Genomic DNA, 17151 nt, shown 5'->3' with positions numbered 1-17151 from the left:
CCAACCGCCACAGCCTTTCCATTGAAATAAAAAAAGAAAGGAGGAGATGTTGGGATCTTTTGTAATGGTCAAATAACTTTCACATTAAATGAAAGTCAACCTGACAAGGTAGCCTAACGACATTGAATACCACATCCTTTGTTGCGCTTGAACACCTGCTGTTTATGCAAGAAATGCTAACCACAGAGCCTGTCCAGAGAACTCCGGACAGGAGAGAAAAAAACCACATCCTATAGAAAGCTTTAACCAATTATATAGCTGTATGCTAACCTGCTTAGTTTTGCCCTGTAACAAGCAGGTAACCAATCATGTAATCACACGCTGTATAACGGAAACTTTTTTGAATGCCTTCTGACTTAATAAAAGGAGACTCCAGAACACATTCTGGGCGCAATCATCCCGAGTAAACCGTGTGGTCAGACTCATTTGTCATCCCATGATTGAGCCCACCCTAATGCGGCCCGGCGAAGCCGCACTCTACCACTTTGTTGCTTTTTCACACTCTACAAACTTCATGTCATCCTTCTGTTTTCATTGTTACTCATAAAACCTGGATAGTTTACTACTTTCTCTTTAAGTCCATTGGCGGCCCAACTGCGATCTTCACAGTTGCACCTAGAATTGCAGATGGATTTTCTGGAGGGCTAAACTGGCAGCAACTGCTTTTACTGTGAAGCTCCTGGACGAGTATTATTTCTCCCCAAAAGGGAGAAACAGAACCTCAAGGGGAATTGACTTAGGGAAGGAAGATAATCGAGGGAACAAGACTGGGTCACCACATCAGGAAGTCATCACAACTTGGGTGGATACAACTTCTCATGTGACCAAGAGGAAGCCATCTACCTCACATTCAACTGGTTTGCTAAACAGAAGGTGAGGGGATGCTTTGTTAACTGCTTTGCTGAAATTAAGATCTATTACATCTGCAGCATTCCATCATTTATAAGATTAGCATCAGCCGGAAGGTGACAGGCCTGGGAGCACAGGTGGTTTTTCAGCTATCCTTCCAGTGAAAAGCCAGGGGTGAAATGCTCCAGGTTCGGGCTGGTTCGCTGACTGCATTTACTACCACCAGAACTGACAGTAAAAAATGCTTTAAAAATAATTTAAAAAGTTCTGATGATCAGCTGTGCAACAATCAGCTGTGCCTGATCGTCTGTGAGGTTCCTGCTAGTTGCAGGGGACATTTTGTGTGAAATCCCACTGCCTTTACATTGTGTGTGAGTCAGTTGTGCAACCACGCCCACCCGGTCACATGATCACCAAGCCACGCATGCCCGGTCACATGACCACCAAGCCACGGCCATCAGTCACACCACCAAGCTACACCAACCAAGCCACACCCACAGAAATGGTAGGGAATTTTTTTGAATTTCACCACTGGGAAAGGCCAAAGTTTAAGAACAGAGAATGAGATCCTTGAGGTGAACATTTCGCTACATAGATAATGTTGTCAAGGATTTGCTTTCCTGGACCATGGATTGATTTACCTACGAGAAGATCTGCTGGGAAGAGATTGGTTGCATCGTACAGGGGAGGGTTTGCTCACCGAGCAGACAGAAAAAAGCCATCTGGGATCCGATTGGTGCTAGTGCTGGCATCTTCAAGGCCATCTACCCTGAGAGTGGAATTTCACCAGCACAAAGACCTCAGTGTTTCCCAAAACACCTTGGTGGTGCTGGATTGGCTACACATGGGCGGACTCTGGGTAGAGGGCTAGAGGAAGCCAGGGGTTTAGTTCTGTATTGGCGAGCAGGAATTTTCGATTCTGCTCAACTTCATTGCAATCTGTAAAAGTGCCTTTTCATGTCAACCAAATGGAGTCGGGCATTTTACTTTCCTAGGAGATCAGACGGGGGCAAGTCTGACAGCACCTTACAATGCTGGTCGAGATGGAAGAGTAATAAAGCACCAGAGCTCAGTATGCAGCTGACACTCGAGGGTGGGGCAACTGGTCATATAGGCGCAAAGAGAGACATAAGCAAAGAAGTGGGCAAAAACTCCAAGAGGCAGGCCAGTAACAAGTGGCAACTGAGGGGGAAAACGCCCTGTGGGAATCAAAGAACATAGAACAAGGAGTTTGGAAGGGATCTTAGAGGTCCAACCCCTTGCTCAAGCAGGAGACCCCAGACCATTCTGAAAAAACGGCTGGCCAGTCTCTTCTAGAAATCCTCCAGTGATGGAGCAACAAGAGCTTCTGAAGGCAACTTCTGTTCCATTGGTTTTGTTCTCCCTGGCAGAAAAGTCCTCCTTAGTTCTAGGATGGATCTCTCTTTCATGAGCTGTCTTGTCTTGCCCCCAGGTTGCCTCTTGCCTCTCAAAGACTCTCATCACCTCCCCTGTAGTTCTTCTCCTCATTACATTAGACAGACAGACCTCCTCCTCTCCATCGCTCGTCCTAGAGTTTAGCCTCCAGATCCCTCACCATCTTTCTTGCTCCTTACACTCTTCTTTTTGTGTATCGTGGTGACCAGAACTGGACACGGTCTTCCAAGTGGGGTCTTCCCACTGCAGTGGGATTTAATTATTTAATTAATAACTGCAGTGGGAATACGTATTTAATTATTTAACTGTTTTGTCTATGTATTTTATAATGCATTTTAGTGACTGTACACCGCCCCGAGTCCTTTCCGGGAGAGGGGGCGGTCTATAAATGTGAATAATAAATAAATAAAATAAGTATAGAGCAATACTATCACTTCAGGTTGACATCAGTGATTGATCAAGGCACAAGTGTAGGAAGCAAACAAGCAAAGCCAGAAAACAGCCTGGGAGCATCCATACGATGCCATAAATGTTGGATTATTCCTCCGAGTGATGAATGGCGACAATCTATAGGAAAGAAATAGGCTCAACCAAAAGGGGGGAGGGGTTGCCTTGTATGTGAAGATAACAGGAATCCACAGAAATTCAGGTTTCAGAAAATAGAAGTTTCTGGGCAAGAAGAAAAGAAAAAAGGAATAAAAGAGATGCAGCTGTGAGAGGTGGTGTTATTGTTGTTGTTGATTTAATCTTCAATTCGATTCACAGTCCATGACTGGTATAAACTGAACAGTTCATGTCCTACCCAAGGACCTACAGTAAGGGCCATTAAAGTAACGTCTGAGTATATAATGTAGGCAGTTCCAAGCAAGGTGGTTTTTTGCAAAGTCAGAAGATTCAGGTCTGATAAGTTCAGAATTTCCATGTATCTACGTAACCCTTTGGGTATTGTTCCAAGGACTCCTAGAACCAAGCCCTCTCTTTTGGGGGTGCCAGGGTGCTGCACTGCCACTGGGAAGGCATGCTTGGTGGAGAGGAGCTACCCAGTTGCACCGCTCAGCAGCTGCTCTGTCATTCCCCCCCCCCAAAAAAAATGCCTGAGGCCACCCTAGATACTTTATGTGTTTATACCCCTGTTTAATATATATCACACTTCTTTATTAGAAAAAAATAAGTATTAGAAAAGTGTTTGTTTTAAAGGATGCAATTTTTCCTAACCAAAATAATGATATTTTTTCCATCTGCTGCCACATCTTTTCAGCTCTGTAATTATTTTAAAACAAATCCTCCTTATTCTCTATCAAAGAATGAATTCTTGAGTATTTTGTCTCTTGCTGTTGTGTTAAACCCTGTTATTTGATGCCTGTATTTATATTTATTGATTTGATTTGTATCCCACCTCTTTTACTTTATAAGTAACTCAAGGCAGCAAAGATTCTTCTTCCCTCTTCCCACAACTTCCCATTTTTCCCACAACAACAACCCTGAGAGGTGGGCCGATGGAGAGACAAGGAATGGTACAAAGTCACCCAGTCACCTTTCATGCCCAAGGCAGGACTAGAATTCAGTTCCCTGGTTTCTACCCTAGTGCCTTAACACCAAAAGCAGTGTTGCTTTTCCTCCTACTAGATTCTCTGCCCACATCTGGATTGGGCCTTTCTTGACTTGATGCCAGCAAGAGGCACGCTTATCTCACTTTCTCACTTATCTAATGACCTTTCCTTTCCCAGCTCTTGGCGGGTGCCAAACTCTCCTGACCCCTTAGGCAAGAGCCAACTCTCTTCTCCCCTCCAATTTCATCCAGCTTCAATTAATGAAATGGCAGGGCGACAACACAAGAAGAAGGAACCGTGGGGAGGTCCATGCCAGGCTGTGTGACGATCCAGGGCTGGGCACGAAAGCAACGCAGCCAGACTGAAGGCTTAACTCCCTTTTATTGCTCCAAATTTCACCCCCAAAGTTCCCACAGTTGACTGTAAATCCAAGAGCAACGCTCCAAACACACACACACACACACCTCCACAAGCTGCTGTGAGTCCAGAGGAGCAGACAAGAAATCAGGGAACTGGGTTCCAGAGAGTTCGTGGCACGGAGGGTTCGCTGGGGCTGCAGCACAACCCGAAGCAGAGCTGCGTTGCTGACGCCTTGCCCACGACCAGGCTAGGCAGAGTGGTAACTGCAAGTGTGGCTGGAAAAAGGCAATGCTTGTTCCCAAAAAGCCCCCCCCCCCGCATCTGATTTCCCCAGGTGAGCCCCTGTCTTTGCCCTGCGCTGATCCCACCTTCTCTCCATTCTCCACTCGGGAGAGTCTGGGCTGGAGAGTCGGGTGGGGGAGGCAATTGCTCTTCTCTGGAGCTCCCTCGCTCCTCTGCTCCACGGCCTCCTCTTCCCCTCTCCTGCCCCCTCACTCGGCTGTCCTGCACCCTCTCTCCTTCGCTGGCAACCCTCCCAAGGCCTGAGGGACCTGGGACTGCCTCGTCCTGCTCCCCTGGGCATTCCTCTGGGGCCAGCAAAGCTGCACCGTCCTCCTTCTGTTGGACCCGGCTTCATCTCGTCCTCCCACTCAGACCCAGGCTCCGAGAGGACCATGGCATGCTGGACTGATGGTTTTCAAGAGAGATGGAAGCAGCACATTTTCGTCTCTTCCAGACAATCAGGGAATCAGAGGTGATGGCCTCCAAGGACCATCCTCTAACCTGATTTGTGCATCCTGGCTCTGGGCCACTCTGCCTCCTCACCCACCCCAGTGAAAAGGGCAAGCGGGGTGCCCGGTTGCCCTGAGCCAGGCAGCGTTTGGGCCCCAGGAAAGACAGAGCCTCACCTGGAGGGGCTTGGCTGCCACTCCAGATCTTGCTCTTTGGTGTCTTGCTTTCTGGCTGGCATCGCAGGAGCACTTTTTCCCCCCTTTCCCCTGCTTGCTTTGGAGAGGATTGGCCTCTGCATGGCAAGGTCCTCTTCCTGCTGCCCCACCCCTGCGGGCCTCCAATCAGCTCAGGGCAGGGACGGGCAAGCAGTCCAAATGGGCCGTGTTGTCCCATTCCCTCAAGGAAGTGCCTGGAGGAAACCTCTGGGCAGGGAGGGAGGGAGGCAGAAGCCCATCCAGCTGCACAGAGACCGTCCCTGTGGCTGCTCCAGTGAGAGCCCAGCTCTCTTGCCCAGGATCTCCTCTCTACAGGGCTGCTGGTGCCACTCTCAGTCCCAATGTGGAGGCCGGCGGCAACCCTGTCAGTTTTCTTGCTTCCAGGCAGTCTGCCAGGGTCCCCTCCTTTCTCCCAGAGCCACAGGGCCCTGGTCTCTTCCTGTCCAGCCTCCAGGCAGTGCCTCACTCACTGGAAGGGGCCCAGGCAGACTTTGGGGACAGAGCCTGCTTCCTCCGGGCACCACCAGGAGCCTGTGAGCATTTTCTCCTGGGGGCGGCTGTGCCCCACACTGCACTCTGACACTCAGCATCCCCAGCCATGTCCTGGAGGGGCCTCTGCAGGGGCTGCTTGGAGGGGCTGCTCTCCAAACTGCCTCCTTGGGCCCCTTTCCAGGTTGTCCTCTTCCACTGAAGCTGCCTGGACTGAAGGCCGTGGAAACCCCTGGGAGATGCTGCACCAGCTAAGCTCACCAGTTAGTTGTGGGGGAAACTGGGAGAATCTCCCAGGGGCAGGAACTGCTCAGCCAACCATCCCCCATCAGGGCGCAAGTCAGTCTCACCCCTCTGAAGCCTCCTGGCTCAGCTGATGCGCAGGAAGCCCAGGATCAAGAGGGGAGCATGGCTGCCCACTTGCCAAAGAACAGCCAAACTCTTTGACCTGTGCCCCCTCCCACCCTCCCTCCCTCCCTCCCTCCCTCCCTCCCTGAGTGCTCCTTGGGAGAGCCTGCTTGGGCTTTCTAGGGGAGGGAAAATGGGGCTGGGCAGAGACCCCCCCCTCCTTATGACTGCTGTTGGGAAGCTCTTCAGTCCAGGCTTCCCAAGGAGACCCAGAGGCCGAGAGGGTTGAGCCACCGTTTCTTGAACAAGCCACAGCACCATAAAAGCAAGCCTAGGCAGAAGGTGCCAGAAGCTCATTAGGGTTTAAGCAACAGGCGGGAACCGCTGGACGTGTCTTTCATGGAAAACCCCTCCCAGCTACTTCAGAAGGAGCCTAACTCAGGGCCATCCCAGACAAGGAGGGGGCCTGTGGGGGTCTTCTCTGCCGGAGCCCCTTCCTCCTCTGGCCCAGGCAAAGCAGCCGGCAGCTCCAGGCTCTGAAGGAGGCTTGGCCTCGCAGCCTTTCCACCCAAGTGGCTGGAAGGGCTGCCAGTGGGGCATGCAGCTGCCCTCAGGGGGGCCCTTGAGCCTGGGCCCAGGGCCACCTCTGCTGTGTCGGAGAGGAGCAGCCGGCCCTCTCTCTGGGGGCGAGCAGAAGACACGGAGCCCTGGAAGGAGCCGGTGACGGGGGAGGGCAGCTGCTTCCCTCGCCCGGCTGCCCTGCAGCACCTGCCCTGCCAGCCCCCAGCAAAGAGGCGGTAGGTGATGGGGTCCAGGCAGGCGTTGAGCAAACCAAAGAGGAAGAGGATGTGTGCCAGCGAGGGGCTCACTGCCCCTTCCATGTCCGCTGGCCAGAACCAGTACCAGAGGCCCAGAAAGTAGTAAGGGGTCCAGCAGAGCACGAAGGATCCGACGATGGCCAGGCTGAGGTGCAGCAGGCGGAGACGGGCCCTCGGGATGGGGTTGTGCGAGCGGCGCAGGGGCATCTCTTGGGCAGACCCTGAAACAAAGAGGGCAGCCTGGTCAGCCTGGGGGCCTTGGAGCTCCACTTCAGCTTCTCTTCCGCCCGGAGCTCAGGGGGTCTGGACTCTGCTACATTCATTGCTTAGTGCAGATTTTGGTGCCGTTTTTCCTAAAACGTTTCGGTTTTGTGTTTGTCCACCATGAACTTCCTAGGCAGACTTTTTTCCCCAATAGATGCATTTTCTCTTAATTTCCTCTGTTAAGGAAAAATATGGCAAATTTTGCTTTGGGCCAAGCACGAAGCTCCTTTGGCAAAGATATGAGAGTAGACTGACATCTTTGGGGAATGCCTTCATTTTCCTTATTTGGCCTCTGGGATCCCATTCAGGTTTAGGCTTTTCCAGGACCCCACACAAAACTGTGGCTGAATGAATAACTGGCCTCAACCTACGACCACAACTGAGCCCAACATCTTTGTGGCTAAGTGAGACAGTTGTTAAATGAATTTTGTCCCATCTCACGACCTTTCTTGCCACAGTTTTTAAGTTAGTAATGGTTGCAAAGTGAATTTGGCTTTCCAAGTGATTTTGTTTGTCAAAAGGTTGTGAAAGGGGAATTGCACGGACACCGCGAAGGTCATCCATGTCAGGCCGAACAGCGGGATTTTAATCACATGACCATGTGGATGCTGCAATAGTCATGTATGAAAAGTGATCATAAAGCAATTTTTTCGGTCTATTGTAACTTCAAACGGTCACTAAATGAAGTTTCGTAAGTTGGGGACGGCTTGTTTTTTCAAAGTCTCGTTCAAAAAAAAAACCCTATGCAAAATCTCCAGAAGGTCTGGAGGTTGAAGAACGATTCACGTTTAAAAGGCATTAATTGACTCCCAGGCGAAGGGAAGCAATTGGCTGCCCCATTGTGCCCCCCTCCCGCCCCCCCCAGGCCAAACTCACAGCTGTTGCAGGAGCTGAGGTGCCTTGAAATCTCCAGCAGCACCCGGGTGTAGCAAGCGCTCATGACCAGCAGAGGGAGCAGGAAAAGGCCCAGGAAGCCGAACATGTTGTAGGCCACCTCGTGCCAGTGCTGGGCAAAGGAGCCGTGGGTCGTGCACTGGGTGAAGTTCTGGGGGGAGCTGATGGTGACTGTGTGGAACAGGAACAACTGCAGGGACAATGAGGGAATTGGGGGGGGGCATAAAGGTTTGGGAGCAGAGCCTGATGTTGTGCAAGCTCCTCCTCACCCCCCACCCCCACCCCAAGGCCACAGATCCCCAGCCCAGGTTGGGGGAGATTCCTTGCCAGGATGAGCCGGGTCAGGTACCTGGGGAGTGGAGAGGCTGGCGCTCATCAGCCAGGCCGCGTAGAGCAGGATCTGGTTCTTGCGCCAAGCCCGGGCAGTGGCCAGGGGCTGCAAGATGGCCGCTTGGCAGTCCAGGCTGATCAGAGTGGTGACAAAGGCCGAGGCGTACATGGCCAGCAGCTTGAGGAACATGAGAAGCCGGCAGGCCACATCCCCGGCCTGCCACTGCAGCGTGATGTTCCAGGCGGCGTCTAGTGGCATCACCACCAAGGCCACAAGAAGGTCGGCCACCGCCAGGTGCAGCAGCAGCAGACGTGCGTGGGAGCCCTTGGCTGCCGGCCTGCTCCAGCCGCTCCACAGCACGGCCACGTTGCAGGCGGCCGAGATCACGCACAGCAGCAGCGTGAGCCCCACCCGGACCTGAGCAGCAGCCGAGAAGACGGGCAGCGCCACCGACTCTTCCAGGCCTTTGAGAGAGGAGCCCCTTCCCCACAGCCCACTCCTGTTGTGCTCCATGGGTTAGGGTTAGGGATGGATCTGCCTCCCTGGGGGGGGAGGGAGAAAAGAGAGGCAAGGCTGGTCATCAGAGCCAGGGCAACTCCCCGGCAGCCCCCTCCCCTCCTCTGTTGCCCCCCAGGGTTCTCAGCAACCTACCTGCCCAGGAGCCGGAGCCTGCCTGCCTCTCTGCCTCGCCAGCCCTGGGAAAGCAGCCTGAGGGGGCCTGCAGGCAGTCAGGGCTGGTTACTCTGAGAGACGCCCTTGGACAGGTATCCCTCGAATTCTGCCCAGGGTCACGTCTGCTCAGCCCCAGCCCAGAAGGCAGCCAGGTGGCTCTCGTGCAGCTGCTGGGCGGAGGGGAGGATTTTCACACCTTGACCCAACCCACTTTAGCCGCGTGTTGTGCCAGGAACGGCTTCCGCCTGGAAAAGGGCCCAATGGCTTCTTAAAAGAGACGGACAGCCAGGTCGGAATCCAACCCTTTCAATAAAGGAGCCATTACTGGGCCTTTCCCAGAGAGTGACTGGCTGCAGCCCCTTCCTGGAGGTGCCTGGGGAAAGCGGGGGAGTCCCCCCGGGGGGGGGGCTTGGGGTCCTCCCTTCTCCTCCCCCAGAAGAGCCAGCCGGGGTGGGGCTCCGTGTATTCTCCTCCTTTGGAGCAGCTTCTAGGTGGCTGCTATGGTGGAGGTGCTCAGAGTCCCCCAGGGACCTCGACGGCCACCGGTAGCCCTCGGGGGCTCCAGCAACGCCTAACCCGGCCTTTGCGTGGCTGTTTGTGGCCAAAGGCCGTTTGTCTCCTTTCGCTGTGCTTCGCTTCGGAGGGTCAAAGGTTTTCTAAGCAAACACCATGACATTAGGCTCTCAATTAGTAAAAGTCATTTATTTCCCCCAATCGCCTCTGCCCCATTTTCCTCCATCATAATAAATACCATCAGAATTCGCCAGAGTCCCAAGAGTCCAGAGCTTTCAGGGGCGACGGAGCGCAGGGGGCGCCTGAGAAATCAGGGCAGAAACCGCCACCAGGGGGCGCCTGCTCCTGACGGCCTTCCGGAGCTCCGAAAAGTCCGAATCCGGCGCGGCGACCTCGGCAGGGAGCGCGGCTGCTGAACGGCCGGAGAAGCGTCCGGCGGCCGTTTTCTGTCCTCGCCGCTCCACGAAGCGCCATGGACCCGGAGGAGCCGAAACGGGTCTCCAGCGCCCGCAGCCGGGGGAGGCGGCGCCGCTTCCCGCGATCCGCTCGGCGCCTGCTCGGAAGCCCATTTGGCCGCGGGGTCCCTCGGCTGGCGGGCGCCGCTGGGTCGGCCCAGAGAGCGCGGCGCTCCGTCCGGCGGGCGCGCGGCGCCTCTGCTGCTGCTGCTGCTGCTGCTGCCGATGGGGCCGGCCGGCGGCCGCGGAGCTTTGTCCTGCGAGGCGCGGCGCCGGCGCTCAGTCCCGGCCGGGAGCCGCCAGCGGAAAGAAGTCCTCCAGGAAGGAGAGCAGCTCGTCGGGGAGACTCTGCGGGGAGAGACGGGAGCCGGTGAGACCCGCAGGAGGGGCGGCGGCGGGGGCAGAAGAGGGCCGGGCGGGCCGGGCACCTACCTGGCAGGCGGGCGACGGAGGCGCGGCGGGCAGCTCCGCCGGGAGGAGCGCGGGGCCGGCTCGGCCGCCTTGGCCGCCACTGGGGGCGGGAGCGCTGCGCCACCACTCGGGCTGCGGCGGGCCGGGCGGGCGCGTCTCCTGGCCGAGCAGCTGGGAGAGGTGGCCGATGTAGCGGATGGCGAGGCGCAGCGTCTCGATCTTGGTCAGGCTCTGCCCGGCCGGCGCCACCGAGGCGGGCAGGTAGCGGCGCAGCGCGTGCAGGGCCTGGGCCAGGCGCCGCATGCGGAGCTTCTCCCGCTGGCTGGCGCTCTGCCGCTGCCCGCCGCCCAGCCGCGCCCGCCCGCCCGCCCGCCAAGCCCGGGAGGCCGGCAAGGAGCCACAGGAGTCCGGGGAGGAGGCCGGCGAGGCGCTGCTGGAGCCCGGGCCGTCCTCGACCGGGCACAGGCAGCAGGAGGGCCGCGGGAAAGCGGGGCCGAGGTCCGGAGAGGGGCAGGCGGCGCGGGTGCTGCGGGCCATGGCTGGGGCGCTGGTGAGGGTCGGGCCGCGCGGGGAGCGCTTTATGCCGGCCAGGTGTGAAGTTGGCACCTCGGCCGGGCCTTCGCCCTCCAGAGCGGGGAGGGGGCCCGCTGGCTTTCAGCGGCGGTGGGAAAGCGCGGGCGGGCAGGCGGGGGGTCCTCGGGGGGGGCGCCTTTGGTTTTGGGAGGCCCGGCATAGGCAGCTGCCCTGCTTGGTCTGGCCGAGGTGGGTCGCTTGGGGAGCTCTGCGGGTGCTTTGGCCAGGCCGGGGAGCGTCGCCCGCAGGGCCCTGGCAGCCCCCTTGCTCTGCCGACCCCAACGGAAGGGCCGCTCTCCAATTCTCCGCTCATGCCCGAGGCTCTCCTGGCCTTTGGCTCCCCAGTCCCACTTCGGGAGCCCAGGAGCCCCCCATTCCAGCCACCTGGAAAGGGTGTGGATGAAAACTGGATGGGGTTGTGGGAGAATGCCTGGGGTTGTCGGGGAGTTTGCCCCGGGATTAGCCTGGTGTGCTGTTTTCTACATGTATGTTGTAAAAATAACAAATATGGAGGTCTCTTCCTTGGTGGGTTAGGTAAAAGGAACCCTCAACCCTTTACTACCTTCTTACATTCCCAGCTGCTCTGAGCTAGCTGAGAGTTGGGTGGTCAACTCCATGGCAGGGCATTGGTTGTCCTCTGAGGGATCAGAGGCGTTCAGGTCCCACTGCTGAATGTATGAGACACCCCACTCTGAAGGGGCCTCACCCCACTGAAAGCTCTGGGGATGAAGGGTTGGGCTTATGGGGGAGCTCTGCGACTTTGAAGGGGCTGATGAGGTGAGCTCCAGTGAGGGCAGGTGGCAGGTGGTCTCCGCAGGAGAATCCCAGGAGGACTTGCTGCCCTGGGGAGGGGGGCACAAGCTTGTGCTCCCTCAGCCCAAGGAAGCAGGGACACCCCATGGGCTGCCTGGAGGCTGCTGCCGCCCACCAGCCTCTCTTCACACCTGGCCTGCCTCATGAAGTGCAGACTTGAGATGAGGTCTCCACACCAGGTGCCCAGTGTTTAGACAAGGATGGAGCTTTTTTTCACCCGACCCTGGGAAATCTGCCCCTCCACACCTTTCCCAGCCTTGGGGGAGAGGGGAGGGACAGTGAAATGCAGCCTCTTCTCTTCCTCACAGCTTCTGAAGTCGCCACTGAGGATCTTCCACCGATGGAGCCCTTCAGGGTATTAAGAGGTGGACCGCAGAAAAGCCGTCCTTCCAGGTTGTGGGCCTGGAACTGCAGGGAGAGCTGCAGGGCTGCAAGGGGGCAACCTTGGTGGGATTGCGGAGGCCAAGAGGCTCCCCTTGCACTCCCGAGATCTGGAATGTTATTCTGGGGGAGAGAATGGGAAGCCATTCTTGTCACTTGGGTTAGGAAGCTAACGGAGAAGAGGAATTCCCGGTGGGATGATGGGGGCAGGAGTCAGAGGGGGCCCTTCTTCATGGGGAGCAGCTCCTCTTGGTGAATCTGGTGGGACACCAGAGAAAGGCAAGGATCCCTCTCTGAACAGGCAGGCTTGGCAGGGGTGGCTCAGGCCCTCAGCAGAGGAGGCTGCCTGGATCGCGGGCCTGCCTGAAGCACTCAACGGTTGGAGCAGGGAGTTTGGCCAAGGGAGCTTGACCAGGTCAAAGAAGGGGGCAAAAGCTCTTGGGGAAAGAGGAGAGCCAACGGGGGGGGCTGCGAATGAGCGAGATCCAGGAGGGCCAAAGCACCCAGGCCACCTGCAGACCTTGCCAAGGGACCACCGACTGAGGTCAGGCAAACAGGAGCGGGCAGAAGGGATGGAGAAGCGCTGGTGGAGCCGTGCAAGAGGCAGGTGGAGGTGTGTGGCTGCCATGATCCCTGGATCCCCCGGAAAACATTTGTGGGACTTCCACTGAGCTCCTGGGATGCGTTTGGGCACATTTGTCACATGAGGGCCAGAGATGGAGGAGGAAAACTCCTGGTAAAAGAGAGGCCAAGTAAGGCAAGATACAAGCTGAAAGGAGAAAGAATTATGAAAAAAAAACCCACATTCAGTCCTCATGTTCTTGTCTCTGGTGGAGGTCTGTGACTAATCGAAGATGCCCCCCCCCCCCCCAGTTAATGAAAAGAAGGGCTTGTGAAGGGGATGAATTGCAGGAGAATCCCAACTATAAAGACAGTGTCATGAAGATGCCCCCCCCCCCCCCGGGCAACTGGCAGGGCAAAGGCTCCTGAGCCTCGGGAGGATGGGGGGGGGGCAGGGAGAGGCCCCTCCCAGAGGGTCTCCATTGAGAAGGGGCTTTCTTCGGTTTCCCACATTGCATTTTTGGCTGCTGGGCAAAAGAGAGGGAGGCATGCTGAATCCATCATCGTCCACCTGGCCTGGGGCTGGGGGGCATCTCGGGAGGGGCTGCTCCAGAGAAGCTGATCCCAGAGCATTAGCAGCTCTCGGTGCTGTGTGAATTGCTGCCTGCACACTTCCCAAGGCCGGAGTGATGACAATTAAGGCGCCCGGGTGGTGAAAGTCACACCTTTGCAAATGGGGCTCTCTTTCCCACTACCCTCGGCTGGGAGCCTTTGACCCCTTGCCCAGCCCTGCTTGGGGTTGCTTCCCATAACCAGAGGCCGCATCAGGCGCTTCCAACTTCCTTGGCCAGCGTGGGACAAGGCTGCTTGGGGTTCTCCCCTCCCCACCCCCACTGCCAGGCCCCTTTCAGCCTCCAGCTGCAGAGGAGAGGCAGCCTCCACCCACACCAGCGAAGCCATGTGGATCTGCATAAGGTGGCTGCCAGGCCCGGACTCTACTGCCCTCTGGGCAGCCAAGGCAAGGCTGGCACTCTGCCTCTTTCTGCCCCCCCCCCTTTACTCTCCCTCAGAGCTGCTGGACCTCGTGGGAGCCCCAGACTGCCTGCCAGACGCCCGGAAGAGTGAACAGTTGAACCAGGCTCAGGCCTTGTGGGTGGAGGGGGGAGTCTGGCCCCTTCCACCCAGCAGGGCCTCCAGCTGTCCTGCAGAAGCCTGGTGGCCACGGCATTTGCTGGAGAGGCAGAGATGCTCGGGGGCACCTTGCCTGGCCAGGGCCAAGGGATGCTCTTGACTGTCAGAAGTCCTGTCAGCATCCAGGCTGCTTGGTGCCCTCTGACCCCTGCTCAGACCTAAAGAACCCCTTCTGCAAGCACCTGAGGCTGAGGAAGAAAACGAGCACATGCAGCCAGGTCAGAGGTCCAGTAGGGCATTTGCTTTCCCCACCTCTGCATTCCGGCTCCTGCAGCCTTGAGGCCTCAGCAGTTCCTGGGCACGTAGGGAGAGCTGGCCTTTCTAGGCATGAAAAGAGATTCCGGGCCACCCAGGTCATGGCTGTCTCAGGTGCTTTTTTCAAGGAGGAAACCTGGTCCAGTTGCCTTTTGAAGAAAACACCTTTGGGGTAAGAACTGGGAGGGGCCTTGGAGGTGGTCCCAGGGCAGGAATCCCACCTACCACTTTCTGTGGAGAAATGGCTGCCCAGTCTTTTCTTAAAAACCTCCCACGGCACCAGGAGACAAGTTGTCCATTACTTGGTAGCTTTGACAGCCAGGAAATTTCTCCACAGTTCAGGTTTGGCCCTCCCTCTATAAAGCGTCCACCTCTTGGTTCTTGTCCCCCCGTGGGGAACCTATCCATACTTTCTTCCTGGGACATCCCTGGGAAACTGCTCTATCTCCCTGTGTTCCTGTAACTACTATTCGTAGCTATCCTCCAGCCTCCTGACCACGGTTGCTGCTCTTCCCTGCCCCCCTCCCATTTCCTCGGGGCAAGCAGACCTGAAGAGAGGATTCCAGCCCCCCCCCCCTTAGGTTTCTATGTCGCCTCCTGACAAGGCTCACCACGTGCCTTTAAAGCTTCTCCAGAGGTCCCCTTGACCTGGGTGGCATTGAGAGATGATTCAGCAGATAAAGCCAATCTTGGAGCTGGCCTACCTGCCACCTGCCACGCCACCTGCCTTCCTGTTCCAGGCCCTCCCATGGGTGGAAAGGAGGTTGGCTTGCAAAGCTCCCACTGGGCTGTTTTTCTGGTGCCTCGAGATCAAAGGTTGCTCTTGTTTGTTTTATTTTATTGCTTTTTAACTAAAAAATTGAGGGGGAAAAGGGTTGTATGAAGAGGTTGTGTTGTGGACTGCTGCTGCTGCTGCCAAGGACGGCCATGAGTGCCCCTCCTCACCTGGGGCGGCTGCTTCTCTTCCAGCTGAGCCAAGCACTGCAGAGGGAGCCAACAGAAGCAACCAGGTCGCCCTGCCCTGCCCTGCGTGAGCTCGCTTAACAAGGGGGCTGCCGCGGCTGCCGTTTCCCTGGCAAAGTTGTGCCGTGACCTTTCAGTGTCTGCTTGTGGAGAGATGAAGGAGGCCAAACTCTGCGTCTGCCACAAATTTAGACAAAGACAATTCTGTATAAGGACGGGGGTCTTCCTTGTGCGTGAATTCTTCAGAGGCCATTGGTGGAGTCCACTTTTCATCCTTCCTCCCCCCAAGATTATGGCGGTTGGGGCCTTCTGCTCAGCCAGCCCTTTCCCAGCGGCTCCTGCAGGTTTGCCTTCTTTTGAGGGGAGCAGTTGTGGTGTTGCCCTCTGTGTTCTGACTCGGGGTGGTGTAACGTTACGAAGCAGGTAGACAAAAGGCAGCACTGGGGACCCTCCTGGGCTGCAGCTGGGATCCCACCCAGTGAGGCGGTCCTGGCAGTCAGGCACTGCGAGCATCAGCGGGCAGGAGGGACCAGGCGAGCCACCTCCCATTTGGGGGTTCAGGTGCTGCAATCATCTTCATGTCCCAGGTGGTTAAAGTAGTTCCATGGTCCCCAGGTCCCCACCCGGGGGGGGGGAGTCCAGACCTCCACCAGCACCTGTCCCCCCCCCCCAAGCATCATCCCAACCTAAGTTCTTCCATTCTTTTTCAGCTTGTGAGGGACTGAATGTTCTTTGGAACAAGTTGGAAACAATAAAACCGGAATTGATCATAGAAACTGACTTTCCCAGCCCAGCAGAGCAACTTAGAATCATAGGGCTGGAAGAGGTCTTCTAGTCCATCTCCCTGCTCAAGGTAGGGGCCTTATGTCGATCAAACGGCCGTCTGGTCTACTGAAAATCTATTTCCTTGATTGTTCTCACTGGCAGCATTTTTTTACTTCTAGGTTGGATCTTTCCTTAACCAGCTTCCTCTCACTTCTTGTCCTCCCCCGTCCTCCCCCCCCCCCGGTGCTTTGGAGAATACGTCAATCAGCTCCTCTCTGTGGCAGATGGAGAGGACTGGGAGACAGTTATCATGACAGCCCCCCCCCAATTCCTTCTCTTTGATCAGCTAGACACACGTAGCTCCCTCAACTGTTCATCATACGATTTAGCCGCCTGCCCCCTAATCATCTTTGCTGCTTTCCTTGGTAAGACCACAGTTGGAATATTGCATTCAGTGTTGGTCACCATGGTATTAAAAAAAGGCTGAAACTTTTTCTAGGGTGCAGAGAAAAGCAACAAAGATTAGGGGACTGGAGGCTAAAACAGAACGGTTGGGTACATCTAGTGTACTGAAAAGAAGGACTGGGGGTGACATGACAACAGTGTTGTCATATTTGAGGGACTGCCACAAAGAAGTGGGAGCAGTCCCTTAAATTCTCCTCCAAAGTACCTGAGGGCAGGACAAGAAGTAATGGATGGAAGCTAATCAAAGAAAACTAACCTAGAACTAAGGAGAAATTTCCTTTCAGTGAGAACAATGAATCAATAGAACTTCTGAAGTTGTGGAGGCTCCATCCGCTGAAGGTTTTAAAAAAGAGACCACCGCCATTTGTCTGAAATAGGATCTCCTGCTTGGGCATGGGGTTGGACTTGAAGACCTCCAAGGTCTCTTCCAACTCTGTTATTCTGTTCTGTTAATTCTTTATACACCTTCCAAACTCTCTACATTGTTTTTGTATCATGATCAGAAAACTACGCAGTATTCCAAGTGTGGCCTCACTAGTGCAGTATAAAAGTGCTACTATCTCTTCTCATGATCTTGACTATCTGTTATCTGTTGATACAGCCTAGTATTGCATTGACTTTCGGGGCAGCTGCAGCACCATGCTGGCTCATATTTATGGGGTGATCTATTAGGATACTAAAATTCCTCTGACAGATTGTGGAGCAACGTACCTCCTATTCTATACCTATGCATTTGGTTTGTCCTACCTAAGTACAGGACCTTAACGTATCTCACCATTGAACTGCATCTTATATATAGGATTCAGTGTTAAGGCTGTCAAGTTCCTTCTGGATCCTGATCCAATCTTCTGGAGTGTAATCTGTTCC

At 55.5% G+C, this 17151-nt stretch overlaps 2 protein-coding genes across 2 annotated transcripts; both read right to left on the bottom strand.

Moving 5' to 3' along the window:
• Positions 1-6381: 6381 nt before the first annotated feature.
• On the bottom strand, positions 6382-8779 carry LOC309398017 (gonadotropin-releasing hormone II receptor-like; the record flags this gene model as incomplete). Its single annotated transcript, XM_081964500.1, has 3 exons — positions 6382-6998; positions 7918-8125; positions 8285-8779. 3 exons carry the CDS (start codon positions 8777-8779, stop codon positions 6382-6384), a joined length of 1320 nt encoding a protein of 439 aa, XP_081820626.1.
• A 1261-nt stretch (positions 8780-10040) lies between these two features.
• LOC309398047 (uncharacterized protein) lies at positions 10041-10854 on the bottom strand (the record flags this gene model as incomplete). The annotated part of the gene is made up of 2 exons (XM_081964541.1): positions 10041-10254; positions 10339-10854. 2 exons carry the CDS (start codon positions 10852-10854, stop codon positions 10186-10188), a joined length of 585 nt encoding a protein of 194 aa, XP_081820667.1. The 3' UTR covers positions 10041-10185.
• Between the last annotated feature and the right edge of the window lie 6297 nt (positions 10855-17151).

Source organism: Natrix helvetica, assembly GCF_964273705.1.
Source record: "Natrix helvetica genome assembly, chromosome: 12".
NCBI classification, from domain to species: Eukaryota; Metazoa; Chordata; class Lepidosauria; order Squamata; family Natricidae; genus Natrix; species Natrix helvetica.
Note: the sequence above shows the minus strand (reverse complement) of the source record. Positions and strands in the feature narration are given on the sequence as shown.